General features: G+C 38.9%; 1 protein-coding gene across 1 annotated transcript in view; it reads left to right on the top strand.

The window, feature by feature from the left end:
- The window catches only part of LOC102832413 (E3 ubiquitin-protein ligase TRIM23-like), a 68,496-nt gene that overhangs the window by 36,414 nt on the left and 17,753 nt on the right, over positions 1 to 14,329 (top strand). The window contains exons 4-6 of the mRNA XM_006870997.1: positions 5,446 to 5,724; positions 6,474 to 6,656; positions 9,472 to 9,687. Coding sequence (XP_006871059.1) covers positions 5,446 to 5,724; positions 6,474 to 6,656; positions 9,472 to 9,687 — 678 coding nt within the window. The remainder of the gene's footprint in view (positions 1 to 5,445; positions 5,725 to 6,473; positions 6,657 to 9,471; positions 9,688 to 14,329) is intronic.

Raw genomic sequence — 14,329 nt, forward strand, 5'->3', positions numbered from 1 at the left:
TTCTCCCGTAAAGATTTACAGCCTCGGAAACCCTGTACAGGGTCGCTATGGGTCGGAAACGAATCCATGGCACTTAACAACAACAACAACAACCTCCATGAGTATAGGTCAGGCTCATCAAATTGTAGCAATTTACCGTTGTTCCCTTTATCAAAAGAAAAACATTTTTATTTTTTATTTTTGGTGATCTTCCTCTAGTCGAGTTCTGATTATCAAGCCATTGAGGCTAGGTCAAATGGGTACTCTCTTCAAGTTTAGGTTTTCTTGTGCATCTCCCCTCACTTCATATCAGCTGGATGCTTCACTCTCAGCTCTAGCACTCTGTGTCTATGTCCTTGTCCATGGGCTCAAGTGTCCTCAGGTGCACCATATTTTGGAAGAACCAGCCCTTCCTCTTCTCTCTCTCATCTTAAGGTCAACGGGAGTTAATGGACTATGGTTGAACTCAGCCCATTTCTTCATTGCTGCCTATCCCCTTCTTCGACTCACCAGTAGGCCAATGTGGTAACCAGCAAGGTTACACGCCTGCTTATGTATTCCCTTTGAGTTTCAGTCTTTAGGGGAGAGTTTGTCCTGAAGGAACTTGATTGCTTGCCTTGATGGCCTCCTGGAGAACAGCTTGTAGCAACTAATTATGCTGACATTTTTGATTTGGGTTTTCTCTGATGATCTTTCTTTGAAGATGTATCTTCTTTTGCTGTAGCTGTTCCAGACTGGTCTGCTTATCCTTGCTAGTGGGAATGTCCCACCTCAGAATGTTCTGGATGGGACTCAGGATTCCTCCTAAGGTCCTATACTCTGTAAAGGCTTTGCAAGAGACCTATTTCACCAGGCAAATTCTAGAACCCATTTTAGGTATTCCAATCAGTTATAAGCTGAAGATGGGCTTACAAGTTTTCTGTAATCAACATTCCTTTCTATCCCACTCAAGTGTCTATTTTACAGGAGTAGGCAAGGCAAACCAATATTCATAAGACAGTCAAGCATTTGAATATTATTTCTTCTCTTCAAACTATGCCTAGATCCCTGTATCCCAGAGCCCTGTTGTTCCAGTGTTGAGCATGCATCACTATTTACCTGTGTCCCACTTTTTTAGGCCATGCAAACCTGTCTCCATGTTTCCCAATCTGTCTTGTTCTTCCACCTTCTTCTCCTTCTTGTATTGCCCTCCCCAACACCCGAACTAAACCCCCGACCCCAACCTCACTGTTGTGTTTACCTTCTATTCCATTAACTCTTCCCTCCATTTAAGATTGTCTATTTTATCCTGTAATCTACCTGATCTTCTCACCACCTATATCTCTGTTCCTCTGTGTTTACTTTCTTTCACATTGTAATTGTATTGATTATAGACTGACCTCCAAGATCCTCTGTTCTTATCATTTTATTCTGTTCTTGACTCTTCCATTTGTCGATTGAGTTCAGGGTGATGTTCCCATGTATGTCATTCTCTGGTTGTTTTCTGTTCTTGTTGGTTCTCAGCCCACAGAACTTCCTTTAGGATGTTTTACAGCACAGGGTTGGCTTTGGCATAATCCCTTAGCTTCTGTTTATCCTAGAATGTTTTGATTACATCATCATATTTGATTGACAGCTTTACTGTGTAGAGGATTCTTGGTTGGCATTTTTTTTTTTCTTTCAGGGTTTTATATATGTCTCCCCATTGCCTTCTTGCCTGTATTGTTTCTGTTGAGAGAACGGAGCTTAATCTGATTTGCTTGCCTTTGTATGTTACCCTTCTCTTTTCCCTAGCTGCTTTTAGGATTCTGTCCATATTTTTTATTTTGGAGAGCTTGATTATTATATGTCTTGGTGATTTTCCTTTAGGGTATCCTTCCTGGGGTTCATTGAGCTTCTTGAATGCTTATCTTTTTGTTTTTCAGTATGTTAGGGAAATGTTCTTCCAGAAGCTCTTCAACTATCTCCTCTGTGGACTTGTATGATTCTTCCTGTTCCGGAATGCAGATAATTCTTAACTTATTCCTCTTCATGTTGTCCAACATGAATCTTAAGCCTTCTTCAGAATTTTGTATCCTTTTTCTGTGCTTGCTTTTCTATCTTAATAGTGTTGAGAGATTTATCTTCTAGCTCACTTAGTTCTGACTTCTATCTCATCAGTTCTACTCCTTTGCCCTTTCAATGTATTGTCCATTTCTGATATTCTATTATGAATTGTTTGGACCTCTTTTTGTAGGTTTTGTATTGTTTCCAATGCTGTATCTATCTTATTTGATTGTTCCTTTAGCGCTTTCCTGACTTCATTTTTCTCAACTCCATTGTATAGTGTTTTGCTGTAGTTTATAATCATTTTTCTGAATTCCTTCTCAGGCATTTCCAAAGCCTGCCCACCTTCCAGTATGGAGTGTAGGTATACTTCCAGCTCATTTACCTTAGTCACTTTATCTTGTTTCTATACATGAGCTGATATGGTCATTTGTTTCTGTTTTTTCGGCATATTTAGGAGTTATCTGTGGCCTAAGTTCTTAGATGGGTGTGTATTTTGGTATTTTTTATGCTTTCTGATTGCCTCCAAGTAGATGTGATTAGGAGATGGGCTTCCCATTTCATTCTTCTTCCTGAGAAATTTCAAGATGCCACTGATGGTCGTTGTGACGTAACTCACGATTTAAATTTTCAGCCTATTTCCTTTTTTGTCTGCATATCCTGCTTCACAATCCCCATTCAGGCCTTTTTCTTAGTGATAAATAGTTCAGGTCCTCCTGTGGCCGTTTTCCACTGCCGTTTGTTTTTAAGTTGAACCTGTCACTTTAAATTTCAAGGAGATCTATGTACATTTTTTGTAGAACCCTCCTGAGGAGTGGGCGGGTGTCCACTCGCTCAGGCACCCCCTCTAGTCACCAGAATGGAGGTGCGCAGACAGCAGGAGACCTATGAACAGATACCAAAAAAAGAATGCCCACACCTTTATTTCTGCCTTCTGTCAAGTGTCCGTGACCCCTGAAACTTCCTCCACTTGTTTCACCCAAGATGGCAATTCCAGATACATTTGAGTGTCTTGAATTAAGATACCAGTGGATTTCCTGCTTCCGCTACAAATTCCCCTAGCTGTAAGCCTTCCAAACTTCTAAATATTCCTTTATATGTGGTTCAGAGTTCTGGCACCATCCCCTGAGCCTGCTTGGTCCAGCATTCTGTGTTGTTGCTGATGGAGCTCCTCACTGCAGTTCTATCTGATCCGCCATCTTTTTGGTCTCCCTCGGTTGAACTGTTTACAGTTTCCAATTTTACTAGATTCATACTTTGTACATTCCATGATCTGATTATTAATGGATGTTTACGGCTGTTTTTCTTCATTTTGACTTGTGCCCCATCATCAAATGAAGTCCTAAAAGCTTTATTCCATTTGTGTCATCATGGTCAACTCTACTTTGTGAAGGCAGATCTTCCCTAGTCGCATTTTGAGTGCCTTCCCACTTGAGGGGCTCATTTTCTGCCTCTATAGCTGACAATGTCCTGGTGGTCTTCATCATGTTTCAGTATTCAGTAATTTGGTAATGACAGTGTTCCAGTGTCATTCATAAGGTTTTAGTTGACTACATATTCAGAAGTAGTTCATCTCTTCTTCTTCCTAGTCTGTATGTGTTTGGAAACTCATTTGAAATTTGTCCACTGTGAGTGACCGTGCTAGTATTTAAAATACCTGTGGCATAGCTTCCAGAATCACAGCAACACACAAGCCACCACAGTATGACAAATTGACAGATGTGTGGTAGAAAGAATAATATAAAGAGATAAAAATCAGTCCTCTGGAAGCCCATATAATGGGAAAAATGTGCTATTAAGTTATGATTCATGGTTACCCTATGTGTGCAGAGTAGAACTGCTCCAAAGGGTTTTTAAGACTGTGATTTTTCAGAAACAGATCACTAGGCCTGTTTTCTGAGTAAGTTTAAAGTTCTAACCTTTCAACTAGTAGTCTAGCCACCCAGAGATCTGTGGACAAGCCATCCCCCTCCACCTCACACACAAACTCATTGATTTAATTCTGACTCATAGCATCCCTACAGGACAGAGTAGACCGCTCCATAGGGTTTCCAAGGCGGTAGATCTTTACAGAAGCAGGTTGCCTTATCATTCTCCCACATAGTAGCTGGTGGACTTGAGTCATCAGCCTCTCAGTTAGCAGCCCAACACTTAACCTACTGTATTTCCTGGGGTCTTCTTGAGCAAAATGCCATTGGTGTTAAGTGCTCTAGAGTTGGTTCCAACTCATAGTGATCCTGTATAGGGTTTCCGAGGAGCAGCTCGTGGGCTTGAACTACCGACCTTGTGGTTAGCAGTCCAGTGCTTATCCTGTTGCACCACACCTGGACTCTCCTGATCTAAATAGAGGACTTTAAACAACAATATTAAATATTCTTAAAGGACTGAAAGAAGACAGTGAATGAACTAAAGGAAATTAGGAAACAAAATGAAAGTTTCAATAAGGAAATAGAAAATATAAAAAAGAACATGATTGGAACCTAAGAATATAATGGCGAGATTCAGTAATAACTTTGAGCTAGCAGAAGAAAGAACACAAGTGAAATAGAAGATGGAAAAATAGAGGATAAGAAAGAAACAGAAAAAAAAATAAAGAGAAATGAGCAAAGTTAAGTGGAATTGTGGGACATCATGAAGAGAACCAACAATTGCATTTTGGGAAATTCAGAAGGAGAAGAAATAAAACAAGAGTAGTCAAAGAAATAATGGCTCAGGCTTCACTTACAACCTATTGTGATAAGAATTTCCCAGGTTAGAGTCAGGACATTTAGTCTTTAAAAGCTTCACAGCTAATACATACTCTCTTCCTTTTTATATAAATAGCATTTTTCTTCTTTAATCCCTGCACATCCTCATGTCAAGTAATGTTTAAAGCAAGGTGTATGTATTCAATATCAGATTTTTATGTCTTAAATAAAGGCTTCTAACCTCTCTATGTTGGTTAGAATAAGTATTGAACTGTAAACCACAAGGTCAGCTATTCGGACCTGCCAGTTGTCTGTGGGAGGCAGGTGAGGCTTTCATCTCCCCAAAAAGATGTACAGCTTTGGAACCCTTATACAGTGTCTCTGTGAGTTGGAACTGACTTGACAGCACTTAACAACAACAAAAGCAACAGCTTCTCTATTTAAAATAGGGCACATAAAGTACAGATGAAGTGAGAAAATTTGGTGAATGATATTGTTGCCTTGGCTCTGATTCTATGGAAAGAGTTTTGTTAACTTTGGCCTGAAATTCATAGCATACATTGGTAATCAATCTTAGAAATGAATACTTTCTTAGCGTACTTGCAGTGACCTTTGTACATATTTACCATTATATTTTTATGTGTTAAGCCTGGTCAATAGAATAAAAATAAATTTGTGGGCTTTTATATTTTAAAATATGTCATGTTATAGTGGTTAGTATTTAGTTTTAAGACATTAATCTTTTGTTTCTCAGAGCATCATTCGTTGTGATGAAGATGAGTCTCATGTTGCATCTGTATATTGCACTGTATGTGCAACTCACCTGTGCTCAGAGTGTTCTCAAGTTACTCACTCCACAAAGACATTAGCAAAGCACAAGCGTGTGCCTCTAGCTGATAAACCTCATGAGAAAACCATATGCTCTCAGCACCAGGTGCATGCCATTGAGTTTGTTTGTTTGGAAGAAGCTTGTCAAGCTAGCCCACTTATGTGCTGTGTCTGCAAAGAATATGGAAAACACCAAGGTCACAAGGTATGATTTTAATCAAATTAAATGACTCTAGCTGTTTTACTACCACAATTTGTTTTCACTGCCCTCATTTTTTATGCTAAAAGTAGAGACTGAAAAAGATTCAAATGATGAACAAATTGGGATTGTTAGCATGAAAAGAATGAAAAATTTAATTTCTGAATGTCACAACAAAAATTTTGAAAGTTCTTAACTATTGTTTCTTTACTGAAAAATAGCTTTCTAGCAGGAACGAGAGTCTTTGTGTGCATGACTTAATATACTGTGATGTCTATTGAACTTTTACTTACATAGTTTTAGAAACAGTGTCTTGGTTTCTTTTCTAGTGATAAATGGACTTCCAAATGTAAAATTATTTCTTGTTTTCTTATAAAAGTTTTAAGAGGAATTTGTATTTATTAACTTGTTATACAGCAGTGCAGCAGTTCTGTATGATACGCTAGCACTGTACTGCGAACCACAAGCCAACGTTTGTGGTTCAAGCCTACCGGCTGCTCTGTGGTAGAAAGATGAAACTTTCTGCTTCTACAAAGATGTACAGCCTCAAAAACCCTATACAGGGTTGCTATGAGTTGAAACCAACTCGGCACTTAGTAACAACAACCTGGTTAGCTGCTTGTTTGTTTTTTTCTAAATGTAGTATAAAAGCTACTGGTGGCTGATGCTTTTTTTATAGGAAGAATTTGAATAGTTTAATAAATATATTATTAGTCAATATTATATCTTTTCTATAATTACCTTGTATTTTATAGCATTCAGTATTGGAACCAGAGGCTAATCAGATCCGAGCATCAATTTTAGATATGGCTCACTGCATACGGACCTTTACAGAAGAAATCTCAGATTATTCAAGAAAACTAGTTGGAATTGTTCAGCACATTGAAGGAGGAGAGCAGATAGTAGAAGATGGAATTGGAATGGCCCACACAGAACATGTATAGATTTTTTTTTTTCTTCCTTTTTACCTCCTTTTTTTTTTTTCCTTCTTAACCCTTTGTCCTTCTAAGAAATATTTATTGAACAATTACATTGTGTCAATACTGCATTAGTTACTGGAAGTAAATTTTTAAAAAATATCTGTGGATTCATAGAACTTAAACCTCATCATGGAAGAGAGACAGTTTTTGTTTTGTCGGGGGAGGAAGTACAGAGTACCTTGGCAATGTATAAGTGGAACAACAATATAAGTGAGTTAAGGCATACTTCCTAATAGAACTGATGACCAAGACTTTTTAAAAAATGAATTAAATGTATATGCAAACAAGCGTTTGCCATTTCAACATCCCATACATGTACAGTTAAGTGACATTAATTATGTTCCTCATGTACAACTCTCACCATTAGCTGTTTCCAAATGTTTTATCACTCTAAACAAAATGTTCAGTGTCTCCTAAGCTATGAGTCCCTCTTTCTATCTTTCAACCCTGCAACCACTAATAAACGTAGGTCTCTTTACTGTTTCACCTGTGGGGTTGCCATGAGTCAGAATTGACTTGATGGCAATACCTTGGTTCATCCATGCTGTGGTATAAGTCAGTACTTCCGTTTCTCTTTATGGATGAGTCATGTTTCATTGTATTTATTTATACACATATGCTCTTTCATTCATCTGTTAAGCATAGGTTGTTTCCATTTTTTTATTATTGTGAGTAGTACTTCAGTGAACACTGACGTACACGTATTCCTCTGTTTCTGCCTTTAGTTGTTTGGGTTGTTGTTTTTAAGTGCTGTTGAACCAGTACCGACTCATAGTGACCTTGTATAGGGTTTCTGAGAGCAGCTGGTGGGTTTTAATTGCTGACCTTGTGGTTTGCAGTCCGGTGTTGATCCTACAGTGCCTCATGAACACCAGTGTACATATGTATTCCTGTGTTTCAGCTTTCAGTTGTTTGGGTTGTTGTTAAGTGCTAATGAGTCAGTTCTGACTCATAGTAACTCTGTATAGGGTTTCCGAGGAGCAAATGGTGAGTTTGAACCACCAACTCTAATGGTTCAAACCAACTTTAGGGTCCAGTGCTTATCCTACAGCGCCACACCAGGACTCCAGAATTACCTTACAACCCAGGGATTCTGTTTTAAGTTGTTTTGAATATATACAAACAACTTAAAACAAAATTAAAAGTACAATTCCTACTTTCTACCTCCCAGTTGGGTGGATTGTATCATGCATTGATAGAGAAGAAGGAGTTTGGGGAGGGAATGATGGAAGTAAGATGATGAGTTTGATTTGGAAATTAAATGTCTTTTTATTGTGGGATGATCAAGTGAATTGATAAGTGAATATATCTAACATTTAAGAGGATTCACTTTGAGGGGAAGAAGGATCTAGGTGAATAACTTTAGTTACTTTTAAAAATGTGGAGAAGAAAGGATTCTCTTCAAATAGGAATATAAAATACAGGGACAGCCAAAATATATTTTCTCTGATAATTGAGCATATTTAAAGCTAAGTCATTGAAGAATAATGCTGGAACATCTCTGTCCAGTATTTTAAGTTAGATATAAATTAAAATCCAAAATTTAGATATTTCAATTATTCCCTCAGTAAATATTTATTAAACATACACCAAGTGTTTGACAGGGTCACAGAGGCTGGAGAGGCGCCATCGTATAAGCTAGACAATGTTCCTTGCCTTTGAGGAGTTTACATTCTAATCTGGGGAAAGAGACAATAAATTAGAAAAATAAACACCATATATAACAAACAGAGAAAAGAGTAAGCACAAAAACTCTGATGTTGGGTTGTGTCTTGTGTGCTCAAGAAACTGTGGGGAGGCTAAGTGTAGCTGGAGCAGAGTGATTGAGAGGAGGGCAGGGTAGCAGAAATTGAGACCAGAAAGAGCCTTTTAGTCATCTGCTTCTCTTTAAGAAGCTCTGGTAGTGTATAGTGGGTTACAAGTTGGGCTGATAACCACAAGGTCAGTAGTTCAAATCTTCCAGCTGCTTGGTAGGAGAGGGTTAGGCTTTCTGCTCCCGTAAAGCTTTACAGCCGTGGGAACACTATACATCTTTAGGACTTGGATCTGACTTCATAGCACATAACCACCACCACCATTCCTCTCTGTCTAGAATTCTCTTCCAGATACTCACATGGTTCCCTCTTTTAAAAACCACCTCTAGGTCTGTGCCCAAATGTTCTCTACTCAATGACTTTGGTGTTTACTTTGACTTGAATGGGAAGCTATTGGAGTCTTTTGAGTAAAATAATAGTACTATTTTTCTGACTTAACATTTTGAAAGAATCATTCAGGTTCAGTGTGGAGAATACCCTGTAAGGGCAAGGCATAGATCAAGCCTTGGAGACAACTTAAAAGACAACTATAATTATCAAGTGAAATATAGTGATACCTTTAATCAGGCTGTTAAAAGGGCAGGTGGTGAGGCATGATGAAATTCTGCAAATATTTTGAAGCCAACAGAATTTGCTGAGGAACTGACATGAAAGAGAGGCATTAAGGATTACAACAAATTTGCACTGCATAACCAGGAGACTAGAGTTGTCTCTGTTTACTGAGATGAAATAAACTTGAGCTTGTAGTTGGGGGAGATTAGAGATTAGGTATTTCACTTTGCTTGAGATCTCAGTTAAATAGTTGGACATGCAAGTATGACATTGAGAGGAGAGGTCTAGTGTGGATATATAAAATTTGGAGTTTATGAGAATATAAAAGTTATGTTGGTATTCAATATTTCACATGAATGATCTTTGTTAAGGTTATGATTATTTAACGCTTACTTTTATTTCTTTAGGTACCAGGAACTGCAGAGAATGCCCGGTCATGTGTCCGAGCTTATTTTTCTGATCTGCATGAAACTCTGTGTCGTCAAGAAGAAATGGCTCTAAGTGTTGTTGATGCCCATGTTCGAGAAAAACTTATTTGGCTCAGGCAGCAACAAGAAGATATGACTATTTTGTTGTCCCAAGTTTCAACAGCCTGTCTCCATTGTGAAAAGACTTTGCAACAGGTAGAGTTTAAACATAATTTAGACATGGTTTAGAAAAGAGGATTCAACTAGAAGAGAGATATATACTGGACTGTCTTATTAATTTCATGAATATATAGCATAACTACTACATGTGTGGCATAATGGGTTAATGCGCTGGACTGCGTGGTCGGTTTGAACAGCAAGGTTGGCTGTTCAAGCTCACCTGCTGCTCCTCGGAAACACTATACACGGTCACTATGAGTCGGAACTGACTCAACGGCACTTAACAACAACAACAACTGCATGCATTAGCTTTGTGTTTAGAACTTAGTCTCTGATCTCAAATTTGTTCACCAACCATATCAGTGTCCTTTCCTTCATGTACTCTCCCGACCCTAAAATCACGGATTCCAGAAGTCCTCTAACGTGTTTTTCTTCAGTCATGCCAAGTCCTTTTACTATTCTTTGTCAAATACGTGTATTCTTTCAGTTTAGAGTGATTGTATCACTCTTCTTTTTTTTTTTTAATCTATAGAGTTTATTTTAATCAACTTTTAGAAAAGACATGCATCATTCTTTGACCTAATCTCATTGATTTTCAATACACTTTGTCCATCTTTCAACAAGTTTTTGTATTCCCTTACAAAAAATGTTTTAGGCTGAGCTCTGAGCCACGAATGCACCACTGTCGTCACTTCTTCATCAGAGGTGAATCTTCGTCCTTGAAGGTCTGCTTTCAGGGGACCAAATAGGTAAAAGTCCAGTGAAGCAAGAACAGGGCTATAGGGAGGATACTTTATATAACATCTCAGAATGGAGTTTTTGCATTCTCCACAGTGTGGGCAGAGGTGTGGGGACATTGTCATGCAAGATCACAGTGCCCTAGGATAGCATTCCTCTGGTTTTAATTCTAAGTTTAGGCTTCAGCTCTTCATTGAGCATCTCACAGTAACATGCACTGTTGATTGTTGAAATTTTTTCCTTAATAGTGTTCCAATATTGGCCCTTGAGAATCCCAGAAAGCTGTAAGCATCCGTTTTCCAGTTGATGGTTGACTTTTAAAAAAAAAATTTTTTTCTGCTATAATCTTTCTCTTTAAGGTTTTTATTGTAGATTGAGTGAAAGTTTACAGGGCAGATCATCAGTTTTATAGTCAGCAAATCATGCACCTTGTTTCATTACAATGATTGTAATCCCCTCCATGTACCATCAGTTACCAGTATTTCTCTCTATTCACTTTAGCTTTTTTTAAAAACAAACAAACAAACAAAAAACACTCAGGCATATATAATAATTTACACTTCTAAAGGGCACATTCTGCAAGTCTGCCTCCTGGCCACCAGCTCTTAGTCCCTCTCTTCCCATGAATCTAGAGTCCTCAGTTGCTCCCCCTCTCCATGTCCCCATCTCTGCCAACATCTCTGGTGTCGCTGCTTCTCTGGAAAAGGTCCTGCATTCTACCTGTGCTCATCTCCCTTGATGGTCCTAGGGTCTTCTGTTTCTGGACTGTAAGATTAATTACGCCCCTGTTTTTGTTACAAAACTTTTACCTTTACAATTGTGACAGTCACAATTAGTCATGATAACAATTTTTCACTATTGAACCATATGAATCTTATCCCCATCTCTTCCCCAGACCCATCTAAACAAGCTAAAAACTATTCAGTGAGGACTCTTTCTCTCCCCCAACCCCCAACACTCTTAAAGTAAACTCCATCATGAAACCTTATAAGCCAGTCACTTCATGCCTTTATTGCCCCCTCATTTTAGGTGGCCAGTGTCTAAGTTGCTCATCCCTATCTACCCTGTGTACAGAGGGGATAGCATTGATACTTGATGTGAAGACTCCTTCACTCTCCGTTGGTACTAGAGTTACTAACTCCATGAGTATATGTCAGGCTCATCAAATTGTCGCAATTTACCCAATTTACTCGTATTTCCTTTATCAAAAGAAAAAGTGTTTTTTTGTGTGTAATATTCTTCTAGTTGAGTTCTGATTATCAAACCATCGAGGCTAGGTCAAAAGGTTACTGTCTGCAAGTTTGGGTGTTCTTGTACATCTCCCCTCACTTCACATCAGTTGGACGCCTCACTCTCAGCTCTAGCCCTCTGTGGCTATGTCCTTGTCCAAGGGCTCCAGTGACCCCAGGTGCACCACACTTTGGACCAACCAGCCCTTCCTCTTCTCTCTTTCATCTCCAGGTCAATGGGAGTCAATGGACTGTAGTTGAACTCAGCCCATTTCTTCATTGCTGCCTTTCCTCCTCTTCCATTCACCAGTAGACCAATGTGGTCACCAGCAAGCTTACATGCCTGCTCATGTGTTCCCTTTGAGTTTCAGTCTTTAGAGGAGAGTTTGTCCTGAAGGAACGTGATTGCTTGCCTTGATGGCTTCCTGGTGAACAGCTTGCTTATTCTTGTAGTAGGCAGTCATGCTGACATTTTTGTTTTGGGTTTTTTCTGATGATTGTTCTTTGAAGATGTATCTTCTGTTGCTCTAGCTGTTCCAGGCTGGTGTGCTTGTCCTTGCTAGTGGGAATGTCCCACCTCAGAAGGTTCTGGATGGGACTTGGGATTCCACCTAAGGTCATATATTCTGTAAAGACTTTGCAAGAGGCCTATTTCATCCAGCAAGTTCTAAACCCCTTTTAGGTATTCCAGTCAGCTATAGGCTGAAGACAGGCTTACAAGTTTTCTCTAATTATGTTTCCCAACATTCCTTTATATCCCACTCAAGTGTCTGTTTTACAGGAGTAGGCAAGGGAAACCAATATTCATATGACAGTCAAGCATTTAAGTATTATTTCCCCTCTTTAAACTATGCCTAGATCCCTGTATCCCAGAGCCCTGTTGTTCCAAGTTTGAGCATGCATCACTGTTTATCTGTGTTCCACTTAGGCCATGCAAACCTGTCTCAGTGTTCCCCTATCTATCTTCTTCCTCCACCTCCTCCCCCTTCTTGTATTGCCCTCCCCAACACCCAAACAGAACCACCCACCCCAACCCCACTTTTGTGTTTACCTTCTATTCCATTAACTCTTCCTTCCATTTAAGATAGTCTATTTTATACTGTAATCTATCTGATCTTCTTATCACCTGGATCTCTGTTCCTCAGTGTTTACCTTCTTTCACATTGTAATTGTTTTGATCATAGACTGACCTCCCAGATCCTCTGTTCTTATCATTTTATTCCATTCTTGACTTCCTTTTGTTGAATTCAGGGTGATGCTGCCATGTACGTCATTCTCTGGTTGTTGTCTGTTCTTGTGGGTTCTCAGCCCACAGAACTTCCATTAGGATGCTTTGCAGTGCAGAGTTGGCTTTGGCAAAATCCCTTAGTTTCTGTTTATCCTTGAATATTTTAATTATACTATCATATTTGATTGACTGCTTTGCTGTGTAGAAGATTCTTGCTTGGAAGTTTTTTGTTGTTTTTTTTCAGGTTTTATATATGTATGTCTCCCCATTGCTTTCTTGCCTGCATAGTTTCTGTTGAGAGATCGAAGCTTAATCTGATTTGCTTGCCTTTGTATGTTACACTTCTTTTTTCCCTAGCTGCTTTCAGGATTCTATTGATATCTTTGATTTTGGAGAGTTGATTATTAGATGTCTTGGTGATTTTCCTTTAGGGTCTATCTTTCCAGGTGTTCATTGAGCTTCTTGAATGCCTATCTTTTCATTTTTCAGTATGTTAGGGAAATGTTCTTCCAGAAGCTCTTTAACGATCTCCTCTGTGGACTTGTGTGATTCTTCCTGTTTCAGAATGCTGATGATGGTGAAGTTATTCCTCTTCGTGTTGTCCAACATGAATCTTAGGCCTTCTTCAGATTTTTTTTTATCATTTTTTGAGCTTGCTTTTAATTTTTAGTAGTGTTGAGAGATTTATCTTCTAGCTCACTGGTTCTGGCTTCTATCTCTTCAATCTACTCCTTTGCCCTTTCAGTGTATTGTCCATTTCTGACATTCTATTATGAATTGTTTGGACCACTTTTTGTAGGTTTTGAATTGTTTCCAATGCTGTATCTATATTATTTCTTTGTTCCTGTAGCGCTTTCCTGACTTCTTTCTTATTTTTCTCAACTCCATTGTATAGTGTTTTGATATATTTTATAATCATTTTTCTGAATTCCTTCTCAGGCTATTCTAAAGCCTGCCCATCTTCAAGTATGGAGTGTAGGTGTACTTCCAGCTCATTTGCATTAGTCACTTTATCTCGTTTCTGGACATATGCTGATATGGTCATCTGTTTCTGTTTTTTAAACTTATTTAAGAGTTATTTTTGGCCTTAATACTTAGATGGGTGTTTATTTTGGTTAAGTGGTACCTGTCACTTTAAATCACTAGGAGATACATGCGCATGCGTAGTAGAATCCTCCAGGGGTGAGGGTGGGGTGTCTGCTCGCTCAGGCACCCCCTCTAGTCACCAGAATGGAGGTTCGCAGACAGTGGGAAACAAATGAACAGATACCAAAAAAAGAGTGTCCATACCGTTATCTCCGCGTTTCTGTCTGGCGGTCATGGCTGCTCTGATCCTTCCCCCTCTCAGTCTCACGTAAGATGATGGCTCCGGATACAGCTGAGCTTCTTGGATTAGAAAGCACTGGATTTCTTGCTTCAGGTACAAATTCTTCTTGCTGTAAGCCTTCCAACCTGTTAAATACTCCTTTATATGTGGTTCAGA

This window comes from Chrysochloris asiatica, unplaced genomic scaffold (genome assembly GCF_000296735.1).
Source record: "Chrysochloris asiatica unplaced genomic scaffold, ChrAsi1.0 scaffold00157, whole genome shotgun sequence".
In the NCBI taxonomy this organism is placed as follows: domain Eukaryota; kingdom Metazoa; phylum Chordata; class Mammalia; order Afrosoricida; family Chrysochloridae; genus Chrysochloris; species Chrysochloris asiatica.